Source organism: Mytilus trossulus, chromosome 14 (assembly GCF_036588685.1).
Source record: "Mytilus trossulus isolate FHL-02 chromosome 14, PNRI_Mtr1.1.1.hap1, whole genome shotgun sequence".
In the NCBI taxonomy this organism is placed as follows: domain Eukaryota; kingdom Metazoa; phylum Mollusca; class Bivalvia; order Mytilida; family Mytilidae; genus Mytilus; species Mytilus trossulus.
Genome location: NC_086386.1, coordinates 26,366,081 through 26,392,892, shown reverse-complemented (window position 1 = coordinate 26,392,892; position 26,812 = coordinate 26,366,081). Strand labels below are relative to the sequence as shown.

Sequence of the window (26,812 nt, the reverse complement as noted above, 5' to 3'; positions counted from 1 at the left end):
CTGCAGGCCCGTAGCCAGGAATTTTTAAGGGGGGGTCGTTGGACTCATGAACTGGACTTTAACAGTCACAATTTGAACAAAACGTTGACTTTAACAGTGCTTATTTGATTTCAAGTGGGGGTTCGTCCGAACCCCCCTGGCTATGGGTATTGTCTGTCAATCCTTAAAGGTGAATACCAGAGGTATGCAAGGCTTCCTAATTCAGCATAATTATACATTCATCCATAATGTAGATTCTGATCACTTAGATATATGAAGATGTGGTATGCGTGCCAATGAGACGACTCTCCATCCAAGTCACAATCTGTAATAGTAAACCATTATACGTCAAAGTACGCCTTTAACACTTGAAATTCTTAAAAATAATTTCAGGTTTTTTAAGTCCAAGAATGCAAATACCAGGGAATGTATGGTATGAAGCATGGCAAAGTGCCAAGCCAGTTCCAGCTCATAGACAGAAGAGATTATTTGATGACACAAAGGAAGCTGAAAAGGTTAGTAAGGCAATCGGAAAAGTATATATATCAGGTTTAACAGACTGAAATTGCACTCATTCTAATACAGGGTTTACTTTCATGTGACTACTCTGTTTGTAAGAGCTATTTGTAAATGGGTATTATAATCAAAGATGATTTCAGTTTGTTTCAGGTGTATTTAAATCATATTTTGGATTTAGCACATGATATTTGTTTTCTCTTTCCTCTTTTTCTCACTCAATTTATATGGTTGAATACAATGAGATCTATTCAATTATGAGGTCATAGGTTAAAAGATATCAGGTTATAATGAATTCAGCTTCCATGCATTGTAAAGGTTACAGCATTGTACCCCACACAGCTATTTTAAACATAAAACCATTAGAATTGGTACTGATTCCAAATAATGAAGTTTTATCCTGCTTAAAAATCCACATGACCAGTTGAAATTACACCACATTTATTGTTTAATTTGAAATTGTAATGTACAACTGGTACTCTTTTCCTGTCTTTGAACCAGTTGGATGTATAACAATTATAATATCTGTTTTACATTTTACAGGTATTACATTTCCTGTCCGCTATGAAACCAGCTGATGTTATATTACAATTAATGCCATGTTTGATACATGCTGCAATTATAAAAGTTGTAGAAAACGGTAAGTGTGTTCATAATCTGTCTGTTAAGTCACACTTTCAACCTTGCTGTTGAAAGGGTGGTTGCTTACATGGAAGCTTATGAAGCAAGGATTCAATATGGTTAAGTTGAAGTTGTTCTTCCATGAATGTTATTACCATGACTTGACTGACTATGGTTGAATATCTATGTCACAGACAGGTATGGGGTCAATTACTTTAAAATGTAATTGGTTAAATTACAATTTCCTTGCTTATTTCATGTAATTACATCTAAATTCAAATTACTTGATGGCTTTTGATTATTTTTCTTGAAAGACCTGTTGGTGACCTTCTGCTGTTGTTTTTTTCTATGGTTGGATTGTTGTCTCTTTGACACATTCCCCATTTTCATTCTCAATTTTATTATGATTACTTTCGAGTACTCACAGGTGACATAAATGTTCCAGTTGACTTATCACTGTATGATTACATGAGGGGGGCAGAACCTTTTTCAGGATGTCGGGATCAGGTGTTTTTAAGCTTGGGATTTTGGGATTGACCCTATCGGTATACAGGATTTCTTTTTTCAAATTTCAGGATGTCGGGATTTTTTTTTAATTTGGGACCTCTGGATTTCATGTTTTTAAGCCCGGGATTTCGGGATCAGGACCCCTTTGACCCCACACCCCCACTTACATGCCATGAGCACTATAACATATGCAACTACTTAAACAGGAACTTCCATTAAATCATTGAATGTTAAAGGAGCATTTCACATAATAATACATACAAATGCATGGTTTGAAAGAAAAGAAAAAACATTCTACGTTACATCAGATGGAAATAGTAAATATAGGTTTTGAACTAACAATAAGTTGGATTTCTATTACAGATGATTCAGATATACCCAGACTGAAAGACATTTTAGACCAAGTGGTAACTAGAGCTTCCAAAGTGACAAGGGCATTTAACCAAAATGCTAAACATTATGAGGTAATATTTTATGTATTTGAATTTTCTGTTAACAGCTTGGTTTCTACTTTTGAAAAAAAAATGTGATTAAGTACAATTTATAAATACATATATTTCAGTGTTGATCTGCATGTGTGAAAAATGTCTAATATCATTGAAATTCCGAAATAAACTTTGTATACACAGCGGCATGCTTTATTGATTTTGTATTGAACCAAAGTAGATATATCCAATACACTAAAAAGTAAAAATTTACTGATTATTTTTTTTAGGATTTACTAAGAATGATTACAACACTTGAAAATATGATTGCTCAAGCAAAATCTCTGAGAACAAAGTTCACAACAGACTTTTTAAATGATAGTGATAAAGAAGAAGAGTTGTCCCAGTTTTTGACCCAATTACTACAGAAGCCAGAAGTAGATATAGAGGGAGCTTCACAGGGGACAGTAGGATCATGTTTACATCAGTTGTTTATTGCTCAGCAAAAGGTAAGATCATCACCAGTAACACATTCAAGACATTTGTTAGAAATACATCCAATACAAGTTATATACTTTGCTGCTAAAACCCTACATATCCATAGAGGGTTAGTAAAATCAATAGGGGGTGAGGCCCAAGGCCAAAACTCCTATGGATTTGACTCACCCTCTATGGTCTGTAGGAGGTCAATGGTGAACCATATAACTAATTTATTGCAAGATGGACTTTTCCTGCTGCGTTTTTGTAGAAAAACAAACAATGAAAAACAACATCATCAATAGATGTCCTCACCATTCACAAGAGACATGTCGTCATGAACCCGATATGAAATTTACTCCCCTTGTGATAATTGTTATTAAAGCGTGAGCTAGTAGGATTTCATTGCAACATGCAAAGCAGTTGATTATCATAACATGTACTAGCAAAGCATTGATTTTCATAACATGTGTTAGCAAAGCAGTTTAATATCATAATAACATGTGCTAGCCAAGCAATTGATAACCACTATAAAAGAGGGGCCAAAGATACCAGAGGGACATTCAAACTCATGAATTGAAAATAAATTGACAATGCCATTGCTAAAAATGACAAAGACAAACAGACGAACAAACAATAGTACAGAAAACACAACATAGAAAAATAAAGACCAAGCAACATGAACCCCACCAAAAACTTTTTTAAAACAGTTTTTGATTAATTCTTAAAATAGCATCTGACTTATTAAAATCATTGATTAATTAGCAGAAGTATGAATATTTAATGTTTAGTAACAGATATGTAAAGGATGATCACTGCAAAGACACCCAGTGAAATTCTGACATCAGATGTGCATGGCTTTTATTTGCTAGTACAATGTATACTTATTTGATTTTCGTGTCATTCCCTAGAATTTATGCAATCATGATTTCTATAATAAATACAAAAGTTTACTTTGATTTTATTGGTACATGTATCAGTAAAAATAGTACAATGAAACATTATCAACATTTCATTTCATTTCATTTATTATTTTTTGATTGCAGGAAGTAAACATGATTGGAGAAGAAGAGAGTTTATCAGAAAACAAAAATAGTGCAATATCAGACTTTCCTCAACCTTCAGCCAGAGAATACATCTTACGAACAATGGCTCCACGCCCTGCTCCATACTCAAAAACATTACCACAGAAAATGTTTTGTAGTATAATGGTTGGTCATCATTTTCAATTAGCTGGAGCTTTTACTTCCGATTCTCTGTTTCAGTGATTTATGTCAATTTTAGGATTTTTAAATTGTTAAGTCTGCAAAAACTATGTTGTTATGTCTTTCTGCTATTTATTGAACTAAGAATAAAAAACTATATGCTATGTATTTTTGTTTTTTATATAGTCCTAAATTTTACTTGTGTTTTTCTTGAAAGTTTCAGTATGCAAGACCTAGGTATTATTTACTACCGGTATTCACCAGCAATGATGGCTAAACTTTGAACTATTTGTATACTGTAAATTCATAAATTATTGCGTGTATTTATTATTGCTATTTTGTCATTTACTACTAAAATACTAAAAACTATGGAATGATTGTAAGTTGTACATGTCCTGGCAGGTGTCAACTGACCTGGACCCCATTTTCATGGTTTAGTGGTCAAAGTTAAGTTTTTGAGTTTTTGTCTTTTTTCTAATACATTTGTACTGTAGACGGTGAGACATTTCAGCATGAGCACTCTTGTTTTAAAGTACTATAAGCAATAGGTCAATTATATTGAAATGGTTTTTTTAGAAACCATGCAACCTCATATCTGGGTTATCTTCTAAACTGCTTACATTTGTATTGAGATTGAAAGGTTTTTTTTCACTATGAACTGAGGGATCTCCTTTCAAAGCGTTGACCTTGTCTTTCATAGCACTAAAATTTGTCATTTAATTAAGAACTGTCATGATATTTAAGTCTTTGTTGAAAAATATGTCAAATAGATCAACAGTGTGATATTGTATTTTGCCTTTTAAACAAATTATCCACTAAAGGCTAACTATAGGTGAGGTGTGCATATTACACAATACAACCTTGAACAATGAGCAAAGTTATGTAAAAGATTAGAACGCTTTGATAATTGTAGGTCTGAATAGACAATATTGACCCAAGATCAACCCCTGTGTTAGGTGGGGTGTTTAATTATTTCATTTATTGTTGTACTGTCATTATAGTCATTATAGTTTTGAGCCATGGTGATGTGCTGTTTTTATTTGACTTTTGGTAATTGATCGTCCCTTTGTGTCTACTCTTATTTTTTAAATATATTTCTAATTGTGAACTATCAGAAGATGATAATACACAGTTGTATTAAAAATGTCATTTCATTTACTTAAGTGGGTCATAAAAGTGATTTGCTTTACATAGAATTTTTTTTATTTGCCAAAAGGAAGAGTATTTTATTTTATATTTTAACATCATATCTGGTTATACCTTTGCTGTGTAAATAAGTCTATTGATCCTAAGAGAAACAACTATCTAAGAGAATTTAGAATAAAAATTGATATATCCACTCATGCTGTAACATTTTATTTTTAATGAAGTTCATTGAAATTTTGGATGCCACTACAAACAAGTGGTTATCATACCAACTCTAGAATGTGCCTAGAACTGCCTACATCCACTTCATTTAAGGGAATAGTTGTCTCATTGGCAGTCATACCACAACTTATTTATAGCAGATAGGTTCACTCTTTTTTAAAGAAGGAACCAACATGATGCAGTTAATAATATTTCTCGTTGTGTTTCTTTGGTTTTTCTTGAAATTTGGCATTAAGTGTGATTCATGACAGTACTTGCATGAATTAACTAACAAGCTGGGCACTATATGTGGCCATCAGAATACCAACAAGGATAAAGCTTTCAAAAGGGACAAAAGATACCAGAGGGACAGTCAAACTTGAAAATAAACTGACAAAGCCTGGCTAAAATTGAAATGACAAACAAACAATAGAACACATGACAACAGTTTTTAGACCTGCCCCTTTCTATGCCTATTTCAATAAATCTGGCACCAATACTCTTTGAGATAAGATGTGGCACGGTACTTGTCTATCCCAAATTCATGTATTTGGTTTTGATGTTATATTTGTTATTCTCGTGGTGTTTTGTCTGATGCTTGGTCTGTTTCTGTGTTGGGTTGTTGTTCTCCTCTTAGGCCGTGTTCACATTGACCTAAATTCGGTGTTGTGTTAGTGTAACTCACACGTAAACTAAACACAATTGCGTTTCCATTGATAAAACTCAATGTTTACATGTAGTTTAAATCATGTTTTACCTACACACAGTCGATTTATAGTTGAGTATAAAACATAAAGGCAAAGGGATGGGGGTGGTGAGCTATGGATTTTGTTTTGGAAACAAAAAATGTTTCCAGTTTTTGGCCCTGAAAAAAAATTCGTTTGTTTCACCCTCAGATGCCACTATATATAATGCTAAAATTGATTTCAACTTGTCACCAAAATTTGTCCTGAAAAAAATCAATAGCTCACTCCTCCCTCCCCCTCCGCTAAAAATGAAGTAAATAGTTGCTGCCCAATTCATTTGAAGAGGTCAAATAGCACGTAAAATAAATAAAAAAAACATTACCCTATTCCTTTACCAAAATCTCCTTGGAGAAGAAATACCATTTGAAACGAACAGAAAAGATAAAAATGTAGTGATCCCTAATATCTCAATCCTTATTTTTTGGCTGCAAGCACACTGTTGCAGCTAACGTTTTCTAATGCATTATCGAGACATCTTTAATATATTCAAACTACTGCAAATTATAAAAATGGCTTTCATAAAGTAGCAACCACTTAACTTAAAAAGGGGAGGGTTATTTTTTATCAGGGTCAGATTTAATTTTTTCGTGCGTACGATTTTATTCCTTTTTTTCGATGCTGGTGATCAAATACTTTTTTTTTCAATATTTAACACTGTAATGTATGGGGAAACTCCATTTTATCAAAAGTATTCACATTAAAAAATTGGAAAAGCATTGGGGACCAGTCCACAAATTATTGCATATAAACCAAAAACCAAAAGCAGCAGACTACTAACAGTACTAGACCAATTGAATAACTGGGATTTTCCTCATCTGTATACTATAGCTCAATTACGGTAGGCTTTTTCCAATCCTGAATTGCTCACCTAGCATATTAAAATCATAGGCAATAGTGGCAGCCATCTTTTTTACTTTTTAAAGAAAGATTATGACCAAGATTGATACAGATACCAGAGAATATTTAGAAAATTGTTAAAGATATTTAAGACAATATCCTCACAAAGAAACACCAGTCAATACTGTTTAACATATTTTGGTATTGCACAAAATCATACACATCCCCAAGACTGTATTTACACTCAATGGGTTGGATGTGTACCGGTTCATTCTTTTTGTCTTGAGAGAAAAGATGAATTTGAAGTGGATTTCAGTTGCTGCCAGTACTTCAATACCTGTACTTTGTGTGTGTTTTTGGTTGTTATTTTAGTGTTCTATACCAATCTATGGAGCATTTTGAAACTGTTTTTTTAGTTCGTTCTTATGCTGTACTGTTACACCCATGTCCAGATTAAAGGGCAATTGCTAACAAGCATGTTTAACTAGTGATTCAGTGGTTAAGGTGGTTCATTTCTGTTTTTGGTTAATTGGATTATTTACTAGTTGTTTGCTTTCTCATTTGATTTTTTGTTCTTGGATGGCCTTTTAAAACTAGCTATACCATATGATGTATTCTCATTGTTGAAGGTCTTACAGTGATTGCTTACCTCCGTGTACTGGTAAGTTTGTCAACATTGGTTTTGATTTAAGACAAAATCTATTTTTTTCTTCTCTTAATCCCAAATAGGAGGCTTTTTTTTATTTCCAAAGTAGTGTTAGAAAGATTGATAACATTTAAAAAAAAAACTTCAACTAATTTTGTTTTTATCCTTTTTTATATTTCTGCAGACAGTGATCGTTCATCCTTCAATAAATAAGGTATAACAATATATATAATGCCAAGCATTCTGATAAAAACTTGCCACTTAACATCTACATCAGGCATTGCAGGAAAATTGTATTTCCCTTTATGTACAATTACTAGCTAAAATGTGCACAATAAAATAACAACTATTGCATAATAAAATGTTTGTCAACAATTACCAAGAATTATCATTTCAATGCTATGTATATTAATCTAACTATCCTATCAACTATGCCAAATATGCCTCAAATGAAATAAAAATTTGTTTATAATATTTTCTTTTACGTTTAAACTACAAATAAACTCTGCAAACATAAGCTTAAATTTTGTTAAAAAACATCTATTCAAATATCTAATTTTCTTGAATTTTGTAAAAATCAAAATTCAAATTATGATAGAAAGTGAAATGTAACATTTCTGATATATACAATGATTAAATGCCTATACAAACTGTACATGTGTAATGAACTGATGAGCACACTTATATACATATAAAGTACACTAAAAAAACTATCCATACAGAGGGGGGTTATTTACACTGAAATATATAGAATGTCACATATATACAATGTTCAGGACACAGAAAAAGCACTCTCAATGTCACGAAGCACTACACACTTATGTCGTGAAGCACTACAAGTTTATGTATGAGTGATGTGATCTACTTCTTCACCATTTTCATATTTTCTCCACATTTCTTTAAATAATTTCTCCATACTGTAAGCATATTTCCTAATGCTAAACAAGGGACTTGCTGTTCTTCCCTTCCAAACTTTAGCTCTCATCTTTCTCAAACTGAAAAATAAACAAAATTTATTATTTACACTAATAACCTTTGTTGTTTTGGCATTAAATTAGTGATATCACCTGAGATTATTAACATTTATTATTTATGAACAGGAGAGGAGAGACCATGAGTCACTGGTTAACTACCAAAGTCACATTCATGCATGTTGGTGACCTGCTGTTGTTGTTTTTTCCATGGTTTGGTTCGGTTCCATTCTCAATTTTATTAAATATCAATCTGATGTAATACTGTAGTTTCTAGTATTTGTTACCATCACAGACTGCATTCAAACAAATAAACAACAAATGTTTAATATTGTTAACCCTTTCGCCAACGAGTCCCGGTTTACCGGGATTCACGCTTCAGACTGCTGAAGATGAGTCCAGTTTTACCGGGATCAGAATACATCTTTTATATTTCCTGCTCAAAACAGTGCAAACATGAGTTATCTTTCTTTGATGAATACCCGGAAGAATTGAAGCCTAACTAGTATACTTTTTTGACACAAAATGTCGTTTTATGTACAAAACACTTTCAAATTTTGCCGTTTTGGGTTAAAAATTACGATTAGGGGTCATAGAGCAGAATTTTGAGAATTTCAGTCAAATAATGCCGAAAAATTGAAAATTTGAATATTTTATGAGGAAAAAATTATCAAAACATAAAAAAACTTTGAATATGGTGTTAGTGAATGAAATAAATACACAAATAACTACAAACAAGTTTTTATTGACATTTATTATGAAGATCTCCCACTTGAGTAAAAGTAGCCAGGGAAGCCATTTTCTCAGAGTAGCTTCTGTCTGGGCAGCAATTGGTGAAAGGGTTAAGTAATCATAAATTTCTCTTAAACTTTTCTCTCTTTCTCAAATAAGCCTTGGCTATAAAAGTCCTAATAAGTCAACATTAAACAACTACTTACTATTGAGGTTCTGCACCAAGTTTTGTTGCAACTTTGATGTAATCTTCCCTATTTTTGGCTACTAATTCAGCACATCCTAATGCATGCAGCTGAGATGATGCTACTCTGGAAGCAAGTGTTTCACCTAAAAATAATAAAATGTATTGAGCTACAACTCCATTATTTAAAAGTACCTATGAAAAGTTTTAGGATGAAGATTCCAACTATCAATCTATTCTATAGGCAATAAATAACCTTTTCTGCTGGAGCATTTTATTTTTATTATATTACATTAAAACAGGTTGATTTTGCTGTTGATCTATTTTTTAAAAATTTCAAATTACAAGAACTTAATTTCCTGCTTAAATCTTTAAAAATAATACTACATTTAAAATAAATGACTAACGAATGATGAACATACCTGGTAATGTGACCATAGGTGTTCCTGCCCATAATACATCCATTCCAGTTGTATGACCATTACACAATGGTGTATCCAGACATACATCAGCCAACTGACCTCGGCGTACATGTTCCTCCTGGGAAAAAAAAGACTGTTTTAGAAGGGTATACAAAAAAAATCTTCTTTAAGGATAATCAAAAGGATCACATTGTTTTGTCATTTCTGATTTTTTTTTAATAATTTTTTTTTGCAGAGAAAGATGAACTTTAGGGTTAAAATCTGTAAATAATTATTAATCCCGATTAAATTTTCCAAAAAGTTTTGTAACCACACTTGAAGATAACATGTGAGCAACACAAAAAAACACTAATGAAGAGGCATGCTTGAGATAAGTGAAGTCGTATGCAATATATGCTTTATCCTCATAAAAACTATAATACAAGGCACCTTTCCATAATTCTTTTAAGTTTGTAATTTTTCTGTATCACTTCAAATGTTACCATCAACAACGTTGAAGGAATTGGTGACTAAAATAAACATTTACCTTTGGAGCAACATGAGAGAAGACAATCCTATCAGCATTCAAACCACTAGCTGTTGCTCTCTTGACAACATTAGCTTCTCCCACAGCTGGGAATCGTAATAACCATAATATACTGTCAGGAACGTTCTTTAGAATCTCTATCCACATGTCCAGTGTAGCTGGATCTATCTTATATAACTGGTTAAAGTTACAGTAAACAACAGCATCGTCTGGTAAACTGTACTGACTACGAGCACTTATAATGATATTTTGGGGGATTTCCTCTCCAGTGGCAGCTTTATTGTTTGTTTGGTTTGTAGTGACACCATTCTGGATGACAATGTCATTTATCATAGAATGAGACAGTCCTGTCTGGATCATGGTCTGAAGAATACTCTGTACAGGTAAATCCATGATTTCAAATGCGACCTTGGCAGGTGATCCATCGTCTTCATCAGTTGTCTCCCCATGTTCTGCCTCATATACCACTCTCTGTAAAATAATTGTAATATATATTAAGTAATTATATCTTTAAATTTTACTTTGTACACTTATATTTTTTCAGGTTTTTTTTTTTATATCTTTTTTCATATATCTTCCATTAGGGGTCTTGTTTTCATGCTTTTTCATTGGAGTTAATTCTTTTGTTGATATATATGCATATCTTGCAATATTTGTGTTTAAAATACATTTGTTTTTTATTTCTAAATATGACATTGTGCTTATTACATCAAAACATTATACTTTTGTCTAAGGTTAAATGGAACTAATGAATAATGAATAAGAATGCTTTACCTTAACATCTCCTGTTCTTTTGAGAGGTTCAAGATCTACACCATTCAATATTATACTGTTGTCAGACACTTTGCCATTTGACTCTATAAGTATCTTGTTCTTGATATGAGGGAACATTTGCTGATGATCTCCAATAAAGAATGTATTGTCCATAAAGGCTAACTTCTCAGAATATTGATCTTCTAGATGTATAGGTGATGTCACTTCGTCAGTAAGAATATAATCCATAAATGATGCACCACTTGTACCGGGATATCCAAGCCACATCACCTGTAATACAAATTAATGTTTTGTTGTGATTTATTCCGATGGGTAAGATCTAATTCATTTTGTATCTAGAGATTACTAATTGCAAGTTTGTTTTGTACAAGCTTAAAATCGTAATTTCCTACAAAAGAACCATTCTAAAGCATTTAACAATATAATATTATGAAAATCTGTCAACTTTACTTACTGTTGATAAGTATGAACCACTGAACCCTTCTCTTTTTTCAAAGAATACACCAAATTCTTTACATTAATTGACTGTTTATTAATCTTGTGATGTCATTTGATTTTTAGTGTAGTAACATTGCTGTTTCATTCATTTATTCCAATCAGTAAAACTATGTATCATTTGTACCAACCTGTATAGGAGCTGCTTTCAAAGCAAACAATTCATTTCTAGCTCCTTTTGTATAACCATTCATGTTTACCAGTATTTGGATACCATCTGCGTATATCCTATCTGCAGCTTTACCATTACATGGAACCTACAAAAGAAAAGGATGACGTGAAATAAAGATTCGTGGGGAGTTTAAAAATTAATTCCCTTTTCATGGTTCTGAAAGATAATGAACAAATATATATGAATGAAATTTACTTGTTTATATAATTATTGCATGTAAAGAGTAAATTTATTATATAAGTGCAAAAGGCCTCAACCTTTTTACCAAAATTTTGATTTTATTATTTGTGTATTACAACTTCAAGCAAAATCTACTAGATATCTTTTTAAAATTCGTCTTAAAATTGTCAAATTTCATTTCCTATGAACATATCCCAGACAGCTGGCAGAGGATAAATACTTACTGTCAGATTTAATCAATAACACTAATCTCGAGTGGTTTTGGATACTTATCTTTTACTATTCAACAGAGCTAATATCACTTTTAACATGAGTTTATAACAACCAATGTTAATTTCAAATGTTTGCAGTCAAGTTGAAGATTTTAGTTTGACAAGACTTTTAACTGTGATAGATTGTAATGTTTGCAATTAATTTTTAGGTTTTGGTCAAGATTTTTACCTGTGATAGATCAATGAAATGTTCAGCTTCACTAGCAATCTTGTTTCTGAATGTTGTTCCGTCATCTGGACTTAAGGAGTAACAGAATATCTACAACAGAATTTTATTAACTTGTAATTTGATAACAAATATAAATATTAATGTAGTCTGACAGTATGAAGATTAATTCAATCAATGGAAATAAAATGTAGTCCTGTAACAAGCTGTTAATTTTTTTGTACCTATGTTTTTTTGATTAGTTGAGGTTTATACTGTGATCAAATGGAGAATCATCAGTCTCCTGCTCAGTAATATGTTCTCTAATTGATCATGTGATCATTAAAAAGACCAGGATGTTATGTACATAAATTAATCGAGTCTTGTAAATTTTGTATTTCTTAGCCGATGTACTGAAACTACATATGATTGAGTTTAGAATGTTCTGGTTGGTGATTCATTTAAAATATTGAAGATAATCATTTCTTATTTTCTCTTTAGTTTAGATGGCAGATTCGTCCAAAACTATGAGTTATCTATTTTTAAAAATTTTGAACTTTAATTTGTCAGTGCATCGTAAGCCTATCTGGCTGGCTGTAATGTAATATTGTATTGATATGTATCTATTGTATATATACAGGTTGCACTATAAAAAATCATTCATTCATTCATTCATAGACCTTTAATTGAGGAAAAATCAAAATCAAATCAACCACTCTAAGAAGACTTTAAATTGCAATGCTGCTCTTGTGATTATAATAATTGTCATTTATCTACTCTCAGAGTAAATTACTTTCATGTAATCTTGGTCTGTGTCTATTAGTAATAACTATCAGAGAAAAATGATTTGTTTACCTCCACTTCCCTCTTGTCATGCATTCCTGGGATACTCTGCATGAGATGTGATGTAGGATGATTACAGAAGTCTGAGCTGATATAGCCAACCTTTAGTCTGCCACTACGATCTATGTGTGAACTAGGGTGCTCAAAGGGAGGTTTATGTAGTACATTTATCTGTAATAATAAAAACAATATGGTAAACATCATAGTAACAACATGTGAATAATTTGTTTAGTATAAAAATCTACAACACAAATTCTTTATAATCAGACTTTGTACTTTGAAAACTTTCAATATCACACATAGAAAATATGACCTTAATACCAAAATCCTTTATGAATTAATCTACTGGTAAAACATATTTGATTCTGATAAATGAATAAAACGCTAAACAATGTTAATACCTTTTCTAGACAGAGATTAGCATGTCTGGCAGCTATAGCTTTCCTCATTGAATGAGACAGTGGGTACAACATGCTATGATGTGGATGTACTGATGGCAAGCGATTCTTCTCCAACTGATCCTGGACAATCTGTACAAGACGTTTCATTCTAGATGGATAGTCACTCCAATCACACACAATCTATACAATACAACCAGAATATATGTCACATTTATACTATCAAAATGGATTGTATCTTTGATACATTATACAAATTAAAGTAGATCATCTGAACTTGCATTTATTTGCTTTGATAAATAAGTCCTCTCAATTGGTAAGAAACTTGTATGGCAATATTCTAATTAACGTGTTTAAGTGTTTCTATGGTCAAACTGTTCAGATGAGGTTGCTCTCTTAGTCCCATGCGACCTTGAGTCTACTGTACTAAATCATAAGCTTGGTATCTTTGATAAGGGTATTATATCTAGTTACTTACTTGTAAACAATGTGCTAAGTTGCAATAGGCATCAGGAAAGTCTGGCTTCAACTTCAGAGCAGTTCTGTAGGATGATATAGCTTCTGGTATATTTCCTGAATCCTGTAAAATAGTTTGAATAACCCTTTGTTAAAAAGCTGGATTTAGAGTGCATGATACCTAGAGTAAATAATGAATATATCAGACAACAGACAATCAGAAACTGATTTTTTGGTTGTAAATCCAGTGATATAATATATGCCACTTATTATTCCAAAAACATGATTGTTATTCTATCTAAAGATATAAATGAAAATTCCCTTTTTCTTTGTTGTCAATTGGCTATTTCCTGATTAAAAAGCTTAAGGCATTTATCTAGCTTTCCTTACTTTATGTATGGATGCCAAATTGCTATGAGCATCAGCAAACGCTGGGTTAATCTGTATAGCTCTGGTATAACATTGTAATGCACCTTGTATGTCTTGCATCTCTTTCAATGTGTTACCCATGTTAGAATAGGCATCAGCAAATGTCGGGGATATCCTGCAAAATTATAATTACATTAAAGATCAAGTTATCAATACTTATCTTGTACTGATTTTGGGTGAACTCCTTTTTATTTTTACTTCATATATTCTAGAACTTTATTAAACCTCATAATAAGAAACATTCATAGATATACAAGTGTCCATTTAACCATTTACTTAAGAAATAAACATTTTGGGATTTTTTTTTCTTTCTTTCAAATCATTATTTGCAAACTTTTTGACTACTCTGGTGGACAGTCTTATTGGAAATTATACAACTTCTCCTTATCTTCATACAACTTAATCAAATATATATTACCCCAAGTTGAAAATTATTATGATAGTTGTCTTGACTTGATTTCTCAGTGCTTTTATTGCTTAAATTTTTTTGTGTAGTTGGTTGACCTTCGCATTTGATTAATTTTGTCCAGTAGTCAATTTGGAAGTTAAAACATCTTATAAACATTTGTCTCTTGTTGGAATGTTAACATGTAAATGTCTTTGGTGTCTTCTTTCTGTTGTTGGGTTGCTGTTTCATTTATATATACCCCTAATTTCCTTTGTTCATTCTAATAAATTCAACTATACCTGATGGCTTCTTTATAATGTAATAGTGCTTCATGTAATTTGCCTTGTTGTTGTAGTACACTGGCTAAGTTAGAATGGGCTACAGCAAACTCTGGATAGACCTCTAAAGCCTTCATGTATAACTTGACTGCATCCTCAGTTAAACCTTGTTCTCGTTTGATGTTTGCCAGGTTGTTCAGAGAATCTGCATGTGTGGGACATAACTTTAATGCTGTGTTATAACATTCTTCAGCATCAACAACCTGAAATACATCAATCATTTAAAAAATGCAATCTTATCTCATCGTTTTTTCATAATTTCTGTTTATTCTAAATTTATATCTGAAGAAAGAAAGTGCAAGTATTATCAATAGGAATTCTGCATAATTAAACTGTCTGTCCATGAGTACCAAAGCAATAAGTTTATATATATATTATATCTTAATATGAAAGACCATCATTGTATACATTGTCAATGATTGTTATTATTTTATCTTACGTAATATGCGATCCTGATAATTACCTACTACAACCAAAGATGGTTGCTTTCCATTATGAAGAGAGTTTTTGGATGGAGAGTTGTCTCATTGGCACTCACACCACATCTTCCTATATCTATTTACAATGTTTAACAATGCATATCACTTCAAGTGTTTTAGAAATTTTTGGCAATTATCAGACATGTCCACTACTGTTAAACTGCTTCACATAGCTGAAAGCTTTTTAAAATAAGCTTAATAATGACAACAAATATCCTTCCTTTGAAGAAATTGTTGAATGGACTGTGGCAAGTGTGGGAAGATCAAATATTAAGATGATCAGGATGGCTAGACATTGTGACAGCCACTAGCAAGAGGGGCTAGTTTGAACATAGGTGCAAATTCTGCTTTCTAATTAGCTCCAACTCACCTTTCCCTTTTCTTTCAATGCATTGGCAAGGTTACAATAAGCATCAGGGAAGTTTGGTTGTAACTCTATGGCTCTTTTGTAGGTATCTATGGCAAGATCTATTAATCTACAAAATTACATATATTTATTGAAATTACATCTTGCAAAACAGCAAAATTATTTGACTTATGCTTATTCAAAGACTTATATCCCCATCTTTAATCTCAATTTTATATCTGTTTAATCTTTTCATTTGCTTTATTTTGTTAAAACGGTTCTAAACCATACAAGCAGAAATCTTTATTGATATATCTTGAAATTGATTTAATAACATACCCTTGTTCATAATAAACACAAGCCAGATTTCCATGTACAACTGCATGATTTGGACTCAAATTCAATGCCCTCAAGTAGGCAGCTACAGCTCTACAAAAGAAATAATTTGGTTTTAATAATGGTTTCAACTGATATTCTGAACTAAATCAGACATTATATAGTCTTTTATTCAAATAAAAACTTATTCTAAAGAATAACACAACTATGTTGCTACATTATTTTCAAAATTTAGCATTTACTTTTTCAATGTAATATTTTTTTTTACAATAGTCCTGATAAAATAATGATAATTTATTAAAGATTTACCTATCAAATATTCTTGCTTCTTTTAACACGTTTCCCAGGTTGATATAAGCATCTAAGAAGTTGGAATCCAATGCTACTGCCTATATACAAATACAACAATAAATATATTATTAACATTATAGATTTATGTGATATGGTGTACATCTTGTGAGGAGAATACAAATCCTTTAACACTTACCATGCGGTACCCGTCTTTTGACGGGCGGACCCTAATAACCGTTATTTGGCTCTAATGGCGTTCCATACTTTTAGAAGTCCACTTTATGATACTTATTTTAAAAGTTATGCATGTTCCGTCAATCTGAGGCTATCCATATTCACGTTTCTCATGTATAAGTAGCATTTTGAGCACAAATACGGACTTGGAAAATTGAAATTGGCTAAAACTCGATTTTCTGGAGGGGTAGGCTTCACATCTGTATCTTACACAAGAAGTTCAGAGGCATAAAACTGGCAAAGATAGTGCAAACCCACAGCCATATAACTACTGATCATTATTATTATTGAAATACGCATAGGAAACAACTACTTACGGTTTTGGGTCCATTCGAAGTCAAAAATCGGCAAAAATCGTGAAATTCGGTATTTTGGGTCCAAATGACCTTCTGTAGACCGATGAATCAAGATCAGATTCACTCCGACCTAACAACTGTTGGGGTCTATTTGTTCACTAGGGTCCACTCTACACGCAGGCTACAACTGGATACCTTAACCAGCAACCCTGGGTCTTCTGGGTCAAGAGAAGGGGTGAAAAATCGGCAAAATTTACGTTTTTTGCACCTGTTGACCCACTTTGGGGCAAATTCCCGTCAAAAAAATTCCGCCTCCTCACCCCGACCACCCCACCCCGTGATCACCTATATTAGATTTAAAGAAATCAATATGCTACAGCAACAGGGCTAAGCTCATTTGCATATAATTTGCATATTTTTGCAAATAAACGAAAATTAGACATTTTCTAAAAACAATTCCGCATGGTAAGGGTTAAGGACCTTGGTAAAAGAAACCATTTTTTTTTCACTTTTAGCTCAAATTTGGATGTTTTTTCTTCTTATTATGGGTCAGAACGGGTCAGTAAGGCCTCCAGATACAAGGATTAGTTCAAAAACGCTTAAAAAAATATTTTATTTTTTGGAAGTTTGTTAACACTTACCATGCGGTACCCGTCTTTTGACGGGCGGACCCTAATAACCGTTATTTGGCTCTAATGGCGTTCCATACTTTTAGAAGTCCACTTTATGATACTTATTTTAAAAGTTATGCATGTTCCGTCAATCTGAGGCTATCCATATTCACGTTTCTCATGTATAAGTAGCATTTTGAGCACAAATACGGACTTGGAAAATTGAAATTGGCTAAAACTCGATTTTCTGGAGGGGTAGGCTTCACATCTGTATCTTACACAAGAAGTTCAGAGGCATAAAACTGGCAAAGATAGTGCAAACCCACAGCCATATAACTACTGATCATTATTATTATTGAAATACGCATAGGAAACAACTACTTACGGTTTTGGGTCCATTCGAAGTCAAAAATCGGCAAAAATCGTGAAATTCGGTATTTTGGGTCCAAATGACCTTCTGTAGACCGATGAATCAAGATCAGATTCACTCCGACCTAACAACTGTTGGGGTCTATTTGTTCACTAGGGTCCACTCTACACGCAGGCTACAACTGGATACCTTAACCAGCAACCCTGGGTCTTCTGGGTCAAGAGAAGGGGTGAAAAATCGGCAAAATTTACGTTTTTTGCACCTGTTGACCCACTTTGGGGCAAATTCCCGTCAAAAAAATTCCGCCTCCTCACCCCGACCACCCCACCCCGTGATCACCTATATTAGATTTAAAGAAATCAATATGCTACAGCAACAGGGCTAAGCTCATTTGCATATAATTTGCATATTTTTGCAAATAAACGAAAATTAGACATTTTCTAAAAACAATTCCGCATGGTAAGGGTTAAGGACCTTGGTAAAAGAAACCATTTTTTTTTCACTTTTAGCTCAAATTTGGATGTTTTTTCTTCTTATTATGGGTCAGAACGGGTCAGTAAGGCCTCCAGATACAAGGATTAGTTCAAAAACGCTTAAAAAAATATTTTATTTTTTGGAAGTTTGTTAACACTTACCATGCGGTACCCGTCTTTTGACGGGCGGACCCTAATAACCGTTATTTGGCTCTAATGGCGTTCCATACTTTTAGAAGTCCACTTTATGATACTTATTTTAAAAGTTATGCATGTTCCGTCAATCTGAGGCTATCCATATTCACGTTTCTCATGTATAAGTAGCATTTTGAGCACAAATACGGACTTGGAAAATTGAAATTGGCTAAAACTCGATTTTCTGGAGGGGTAGGCTTCACATCTGTATCTTACACAAGAAGTTCAGAGGCATAAAACTGGCAAAGATAGTGCAAACCCACAGCCATATAACTACTGATCATTATTATTATTGAAATACGCATAGGAAACAACTACTTACGGTTTTGGGTCCATTCGAAGTCAAAAATCGGCAAAAATCGTGAAATTCGGTATTTTGGGTCCAAATGACCTTCTGTAGACCGATGAATCAAGATCAGATTCACTCCGACCTAACAACTGTTGGGGTCTATTTGTTCACTAGGGTCCACTCTACACGCAGGCTACAACTGGATACCTTAACCAGCAACCCTGGGTCTTCTGGGTCAAGAGAAGGGGTGAAAAATCGGCAAAATTTACGTTTTTTGCACCTGTTGACCCACTTTGGGGCAAATTCCCGTCAAAAAAATTCCGCCTCCTCACCCCGACCACCCCACCCCGTGATCACCTATATTAGATTTAAAGAAATCAATATGCTACAGCAACAGGGCTAAGCTCATTTGCATATAATTTGCATATTTTTGCAAATAAACGAAAATTAGACATTTTCTAAAAACAATTCCGCATGGTAAGGGTTAAGGACCTTGGTAAAAGAAACCATTTTTTTTTCACTTTTAGCTCAAATTTGGATGTTTTTTCTTCTTATTATGGGTCAGAACGGGTCAGTAAGGCCTCCAGATACAAGGATTAGTTCAAAAACGCTTAAAAAAATATTTTATTTTTTGGAAGTTTGTTAACACTTACCATGCGGTACCCGTCTTTTGACGGGCGGACCCTAATAACCGTTATTTGGCTCTAATGGCGTTCCATACTTTTAGAAGTCCACTTTATGATACTTATTTTAAAAGTTATGCATGTTCCGTCAATCTGAGGCTATCCATATTCACGTTTCTCATGTATAAGTAGCATTTTGAGCACAAATACGGACTTGGAAAATTGAAATTGGCTAAAACTCGATTTTCTGGAGGGGTAGGCTTCACATCTGTATCTTACACAAGAAGTTCAGAGGCATAAAACTGGCAAAGATAGTGCAAACCCACAGCCATATAACTACTGATCATTATTATTATTGAAATACGCATAGGAAACAACTACTTACGGTTTTGGGTCCATTCGAAGTCAAAAATCGGCAAAAATCGTGAAATTCGGTATTTTGGGTCCAAATGACCTTCTGTAGACCGATGAATCAAGATCAGATTCACTCCGACCTAACAACTGTTGGGGTCTATTTGTTCACTAGGGTCCACTCTACACGCAGGCTACAACTGGATACCTTAACCAGCAACCCTGGGTCTTCTGGGTCAAGAGAAGGGGTGAAAAATCGGCAAAATTTACGTTTTTTGCACCTGTTGACCCACTTTGGGGCAAATTCCCGTCAAAAAAATTCCGCCTCCTCACCCCGACCACCCCACCCCGTGATCACCTATATTAGATTTAAAGAAATCAATATGCTACAGCAACAGGGCTAAGCTCATTTGCATATAATTTGCATATTTTTGCAAATAAACGAAAATTAGACATTTTCTAAAAACAATTCCGCATGGTAAGGGTTAACCTAGAAAGACATTATTGAAAAGAGAACACACATATCCAGACATTTATGTGAAAGTCTTGCTTAAAAAAACTTGAAAGAAAAGTCTATTGAAAGGTGTCAATCTTAACTGCTCTACTAGAATACATGGACTGGGAACAAACAGTTCACATCTTAACATGTTATTTATATCCATATATTTATTTAAATCATCTTACCTTCTCAAAATGATGAATTGCTAACCATATTTCACCTTGAGCATTAAACACACATCCCAAATTACTCCAAGCCACAGCAAAGCTTGGTTGTGTTTCTATGGCCTTCAAATAACAAGCCTACAAATTCAGAAAATAAATTGATTAGTATAAAGTTAATCCACAAATGTCGCCTTCATTGCCATGTGCCACGCTTTGCTGCGCTCCTACGCATGCGCTGAATGCATCTTGAACTTCTGACAGAGGAACCCTGGTGTCTCTGTTATCTGTACTTACCATATTATCAATATGAAAACTTTCATTGAAAGAAACAATTTCATCACAATGTCTCTAAAAAAAATTGTTATTTCTAGCACAAAATCTTGAAACACAAAGTTTCCTCGTCTATGAAACTTTAAGCAAATATTATTTCTTCAAATGCTTGAGCATATAAGTGAAAATAAAGGATAACAAAAACAGAGCAACAGTATGGCAATGAGTTATCAAATTAATCATAATTTCAACTTCAATATGTCAAGTTTTTTGTTTCACTTATATAATCAGCATTGAAGAGCAAGGACTCATGCTTAGAATTTCACTTTCAAAATTCAAATGCTGAGAAATATTTTCCAATTGCAGACTTTCAGACAGTTTCTTGCAAACAAATATTTTTTGGTTAACGTTTGCAAATATTTGAAAAGAAAAAATATCCAAACTGAATTGTTTCTAAATCAAAGAAAATAATTGAAATTAATTTTGATTTCCTGCAAGTTCTGAAAGTCAATCCTAGGTATCTTACAACTGAAAGATATTTCCCGGCTGCGACCGCAAGCGTCTGCAGATGCGCGTGCTTGGATATGCGCCTCCAAGACTTCATTATGACCTTTCTAAATTTTCATTGAGATTTTTCAAACTTTTCAGTATTTAAAAGCCAAAGATTGAATTTTGAAGAAGGAGAGAAAACCATTCCATTTTTTTTTCCAATTAGAATGAAGTCAAGATTAAATAAAACTTTTTGATTTAATTTTTTTTGTGAAACTTTTAAATAATTCTCTTATACTTACAACATAAAGACCAAATTTCTCACATCTTTTAGAGATAGGATGCCAAAGAAAAAAGTCAAAAGATAGCCAAAACAGTGGTTCGATTGGTTCTTTGTTTTTATACAATACCTCATTTTACCATGTTGTTTTGTAGTAATTACCATTGAAAGGTCACCCTGAATTCCAAGTGGCTTTTCCTGTTGACTTGTGTTCCTTCAGGGTATGTTTTTGATACCAGCTTTTCTATTATAGAAACGATAAAAAAGATTTTTTCATTAGTAAGGTAAAGTAGTATTAGTAATTTCTTTTTTTAGTATTTTTCGTGTAATTCATATACACATCATATATAACTATTCACAAAACCTGCATATTACAAATAGCTATTATATATCAATTTCCCAATTCCCATGGTGGTACTTGTCAAAAAGATCAATGCACTGAAGCTGAATTAAAACTTCAGACGAAACTTGTCTGTGTCAATTTATTTTATGGAGTTCAAACATATGGGTTAGCTATTTGAAACACACAGAAAAACAACACATGACCTTTAAATGGGAAGGATAAGAAGGCTTTTTCAGATTCAAATAGCAATTAAATATTTCTTTCAAATATCAATACTCTTGTATAATAAAAGTTTTGCAGAATAAAAATGAAGAACACTTTTTCAAATCAAAATAAGAAATCACAAATAAAAAGTATAATTAATTTCCTTATCAAAATAGGTAAAATAAATCTCTCACTTGCGGGTAAAGTTTTGAGACTTTCTACACAAGTGGTATATTGTACAAAAGTATTGAAATTTTGTCTCTTTCTTTCTGTAATGTTGTAATTCTCTAAAAAGACAGGATGACAGTCCTAAAAGTTTCTTTTCACAAGTGCTCTCTGTTTAAATGAAAATTTATAAGTTTGAAGGGTTTTTTTTCATAACAGTATCCCAAAATAATCATCACTGACCATCATGCATTTTATTAAACAGGAGTTATTTTGCAAAAAGACAATTTCTTTGGCTGATATGTCATCCTGTCTGTGCATTCTGAAAATACTGCATTTATCACACAAATGACCTTGAAAGACAGACTATATGCAAATTCATTCAATATGATGGTGTTGTTTTTTCCAATAATAAACCCTCACTTTTATTTTAAGTAAAGTCCTTTTTACAATCCATTTCAAAGTGCAACACAAACCATCTGTTTTATGATTCTGCATCTATGCTGTCTTTTAAGGGAAGTACAAAACCATGAAATATCTGAACAGAAGCCTTTTTATCCTTCTAACTCTCATAATGCTGAGATTAACAAATATAAATAAAGTTCATACAATTAAGGGAAAATGTTTATTGTTACCCAACTCATTTGATACATTTATAAGATCTCCTACCTTAGCCTCATCTAGTCTTCCTAATGCCTTTAGTAGATTCCCAAGGTCACTCCTCACACAATATAAATCCTGTAAAACACAAATGTATAGTTAATAATCAAATCATTTGTATTCAAAACAACTTCTAGTTGATTTCATCCCATTTATTGTTCACTTATATTTTCATAAACAAAACAAATAATGAACTATCTTAACATTAATATAATAAAAAAAAATGTCTACTTATGCATCAGTACATGTAAGTATGTATTTAAACACATAAATACTAAATACTTTGAACTTTGAGAATCCTCAATTCCACCTCAATAGCAGAAATTTGGTTCCCTGTCAAACCTTTAACACACTTATTTTTGTTGGGTTACTGTATCATTGACATACACACACATCTCATTGCATTTACAAGAAAACAACACACATACTATTGATTTATCTTGTTTAAGTACTGAGACTGACAGTCACACACACTCTATTCAAGTCGATTTTAAATTATATAATATTATAACAACCATATCAAAAATTAAAACCTTAATACATATGCCAATATAAATTGTTTGATGATGCATGTGCAAAATATAAATCATACATACTGGATTATATTGTAATGCTGTGACATAAGCTTGTACTGCCTGTTCCAAGTCTCCAGCAGCTACAAGGGCTGCTGCCAAGTTAATATATCCATCAATAAAATCAGGCTTCAGTCTAACAGCATGTCTGTAGTTCTCCAAAGCCTCCTGTAGTTGTCCCCTCTCTTTGTAAACATTGCCAAGGTTAGAATATGCCTCTGCTAACATTGGGTTCTGTTTAATGGCAAGCTGACTGAAGTAAGCCGATCTGAAATGTATATACATTTTAAGTAAGTTTTACAATTATATAAGAAACTTTTTATGTACACAGAAGTTGATTACTCTAGTCAATCTTGAAGACTTTCCAGTTGTGTTTATTTATAAAATGGAAAAAATTAGTCATAAACTGTTCATTTGATGGCTGGTGAATTTGCTGTACAATGTATTTCCATAAACTGCAGTCTAAATTTGACGACACAGAGTGTGATAACAACACACATGATACAAAGTATCTATTATGAGCCTAGTTTTCTTCTGAATTTACCTGTCCAGTCTTCTACACTGGAAATGTGTAGAACTAAGTAACAAAAGGACTCCTGTGTTGTCTGGTTCTTGTCTCCATAACTGCATACAAAGCTGTTCTGCATTCTCATAATTACCAGCCTGATATTCTCTGTGAGCTAATTCAGCTAAACCTGAAAATAAATAAATAATTTTATATATCAGGCATGACTAGATTGATTGTTTGTTGGTTGCTAAATTTACACTGACAAATATTTTAGGCCAGGGAAATTAATTGTTGATTTCCCCTAACATGGGAAAATTTTAAAGACCCGGCAGGCAGGCTTTTTTTTTTTTTTTAATCATGCGTATTTATCTGTGCATTGGAATTCAATGAACTTGTTCCCAAAGTTAAAAACATCTCCAACACACAACCCTCCATCAACTTGGAATGGTTGCAACTCAAGACTAACTTATTTCGAACTGCTTTTAATGATTTCTTGTAGATTTTATAGAATTTTAATTGAATGCACATGCGTTATTTTTTTTTTTTACAGAAAAATTAGATGACACGCCGGTTAAAAAATGACACGGTCGAGTTAGGGGAAACCATCAATTATTTTTCCATGGCCTTATGCATATTCTGTATGTGACAATAAGTGCTGTCAGATTAAATAATCTTGAACTTTGCAACCACTGCACATTATAGTTAAATAGAAAAGTTAAACCAAAAAGGGGGCATTTATTTACTAAAACTACAATGTAACCATTATTCTAATCCAACCATAACCTTAAAGTACAATGAAGCCCAAAAATACATGTCACGGTAAAGTAAGAACTGATTGGAGGTTCAAGTTAATGTCATGGTTTGGTGAATAATAGTTAAAATACCATGAAAGTCAAAGAGGAACACAGAGGGGGATATAAAATTTGATTAGTGTTAAAATTTAACATTTACAAAATAGATTCATAAAACATGCATAAGGTACAAATTTTTTGCATTAACCCTTTCACCGATTGCTGCCCAGACAGAAGCTACATGTACTCTGAGACGATGGCTTCCATGGCTACTATTACTCAAGTGGGAGATCTTCATAATGAATGTCTATAAAAACTCGTTTGTAGTTACAAGTTGTATTTGTGTATTTATTTCATTCACCAACACCATGTTCACAGTTTTGTTTATGTTTTGTAAATTTTTTCTTCATTAAATATTCAAATTTTCAGCAATTACTAGATGAAATTCTTTTAAGCCCCACATCGTAATTTTTTTAACCCAAAACGGCAAAATAAAAAAAATAATTATGAGGCTGTACAAATTCCTCACACTAAACGATGTCCATTCCAAGTGTTTTGTACATAAAACGACATTTTATGTCAAAAAGTATACTAGTTTTGCTTGAATTCTTCCATATTCTTTCAAAATGCTGCCTAACTTTCATTTAAATACTGAATCATGGGATTTTACATTTAAAGTTAAACATATCGAGTTTATTTATTTTGAAATTGGTATTTTTTGGGTTACTCAGCGTTCAGTGGCAAATGTTTCATCCATGTTGATATTGTACAGCACCGACTTACAAGTTACAGCTGTGTGCTTACTGATTCTAGTCGAACCAAGTCTATATAATAAATGATAACGCTTGCCAACAGACACTTATGTGAAAGATATCACCTTTAATAACTTTTAATCATTTGCCATGCCAAAATTATGACAAAAATGCAACAACCAAAAAGGTGGAAGAGTTGCTTGCTGCACGAGTTATTTACTTTTTGTATACATTGCTCTGTCAGACATTCGTGTTTGTTATGCATGCTATTTGTATTTATATATATAATTAGGCTTTCAAACTACCTGTGACATCAGACACGGTAAACTGTGCCATTGTGGCAATTTCCTTCATCCTGGCAAAAAATGGCGATCGTCTTTGTCCGTTGACGTCTTGATAAAAGTTTTATAAAATTCTTGGTTTGGTGAATATTCAATGACTGTATATTAATCACTGCAAGTCAATAGTTGTATATTCCTTTCAGTCATCAGATTTCCTGAATATAAATAATGACCACAACATATAAAGTATATTCTTGGTCCTCGTCAGCTCAAACTGGAAATTTTTTTTTATGACGTCAATGCCTCGCTAGCTCGAAGTCAAGGTCATTTGATCACATACCTAAAACAACTCATTTGATTGGTCACTTTGTTTTTTGAGGCAACCAAGGGTTAATAAAAAAATTCCACTAAAACATTTATAATTTCTTAAATACCAATTTAACATATGCAAATTTATTTTCCTACTTTAAACGTTCATGAAATTTCATAGTCCTGGATAATTATTATCAGTGATTTTTCTTTATGTAACTTCCTCCAGGGCCCATTAGGAATTTTAAACTAGTGTCCGCCGTGAAATTGTGTCCACCGGATACTTTTTCACAGACATTTATGCCCACCGAAAGTATGTTTAAGTGGACACTTTTTCAAAGCATCGGACACATATAAAATTAATATATCTTTTTTTGTGAAAAAATGTCCGGGTGGACAAATATTCACAGATCAATTTTTAGCTCACAAGAGCACTTCTTGGTTTTTCACAGTGGGCCTGAGACTACTATAACACAGTGTTATAGTAGTCTCAGAGTGGGCTTAGGCCTATATTATACGGTCCGGCGAAAATAGCTAAAATCAATTTGGTATTTTACAGTATAAAACGCAATTGTATATTAAAAAGACGATGAACTTACA

At 32.9% G+C, this 26,812-nt stretch overlaps 2 protein-coding genes across 5 annotated transcripts in view; one reads left to right on the top strand and one right to left on the bottom strand.

Annotated features, from left to right (window-relative positions):
- The window catches only part of LOC134696906 (rab3 GTPase-activating protein catalytic subunit-like), a 38,494-nt gene extending 34,596 nt beyond the window's left edge, over nt 1-3,898 (top strand). For all 3 annotated transcript variants that reach the window (XM_063558871.1, XM_063558872.1, XM_063558873.1), the window contains 5 exons: nt 373-494; nt 1,039-1,135; nt 1,987-2,087; nt 2,339-2,557; nt 3,572-3,898. In XM_063558871.1, coding sequence (XP_063414941.1) covers nt 373-494; nt 1,039-1,135; nt 1,987-2,087; nt 2,339-2,557; nt 3,572-3,793 — 761 coding nt within the window. In that variant the 3' untranslated portion in view covers nt 3,794-3,898. The remainder of the gene's footprint in view (nt 1-372; nt 495-1,038; nt 1,136-1,986; nt 2,088-2,338; nt 2,558-3,571) is intronic.
- Nucleotides 3,899-7,455: 3,557 nt separating this feature from the next.
- On the bottom strand, nt 7,456-26,223 carry LOC134696038 (UDP-N-acetylglucosamine--peptide N-acetylglucosaminyltransferase 110 kDa subunit-like). Of its 2 annotated transcripts, XM_063557589.1 has the most exons (20): nt 25,928-26,223; nt 24,116-24,266; nt 23,596-23,839; nt 23,009-23,077; nt 20,610-20,726; nt 16,502-16,581; nt 16,196-16,285; nt 15,881-15,986; nt 14,993-15,234; nt 14,267-14,420; nt 13,899-14,000; nt 13,424-13,603; nt 13,035-13,193; nt 12,204-12,293; nt 11,542-11,667; nt 10,916-11,185; nt 10,142-10,612; nt 9,616-9,733; nt 9,216-9,339; nt 7,456-8,301 (listed from the first exon to the last, which is right to left on the bottom strand). In XM_063557589.1, exons 1-20 carry the CDS (start codon nt 25,974-25,976, stop codon nt 8,148-8,150), a joined length of 3,096 nt encoding a protein of 1,031 aa, XP_063413659.1. In that variant the 5' UTR covers nt 25,977-26,223; the 3' UTR covers nt 7,456-8,147. The 2 variants fall into 2 exon arrangements, with proteins under 2 accessions (XP_063413659.1, XP_063413660.1); XM_063557590.1 differs by lacking the exons at nt 23,596-23,839; nt 24,116-24,266; nt 25,928-26,223 and adding an exon at nt 21,790-21,871 and having other exon boundaries at nt 23,009-23,060.
- Between the last annotated feature and the right edge of the window lie 589 nt (nt 26,224-26,812).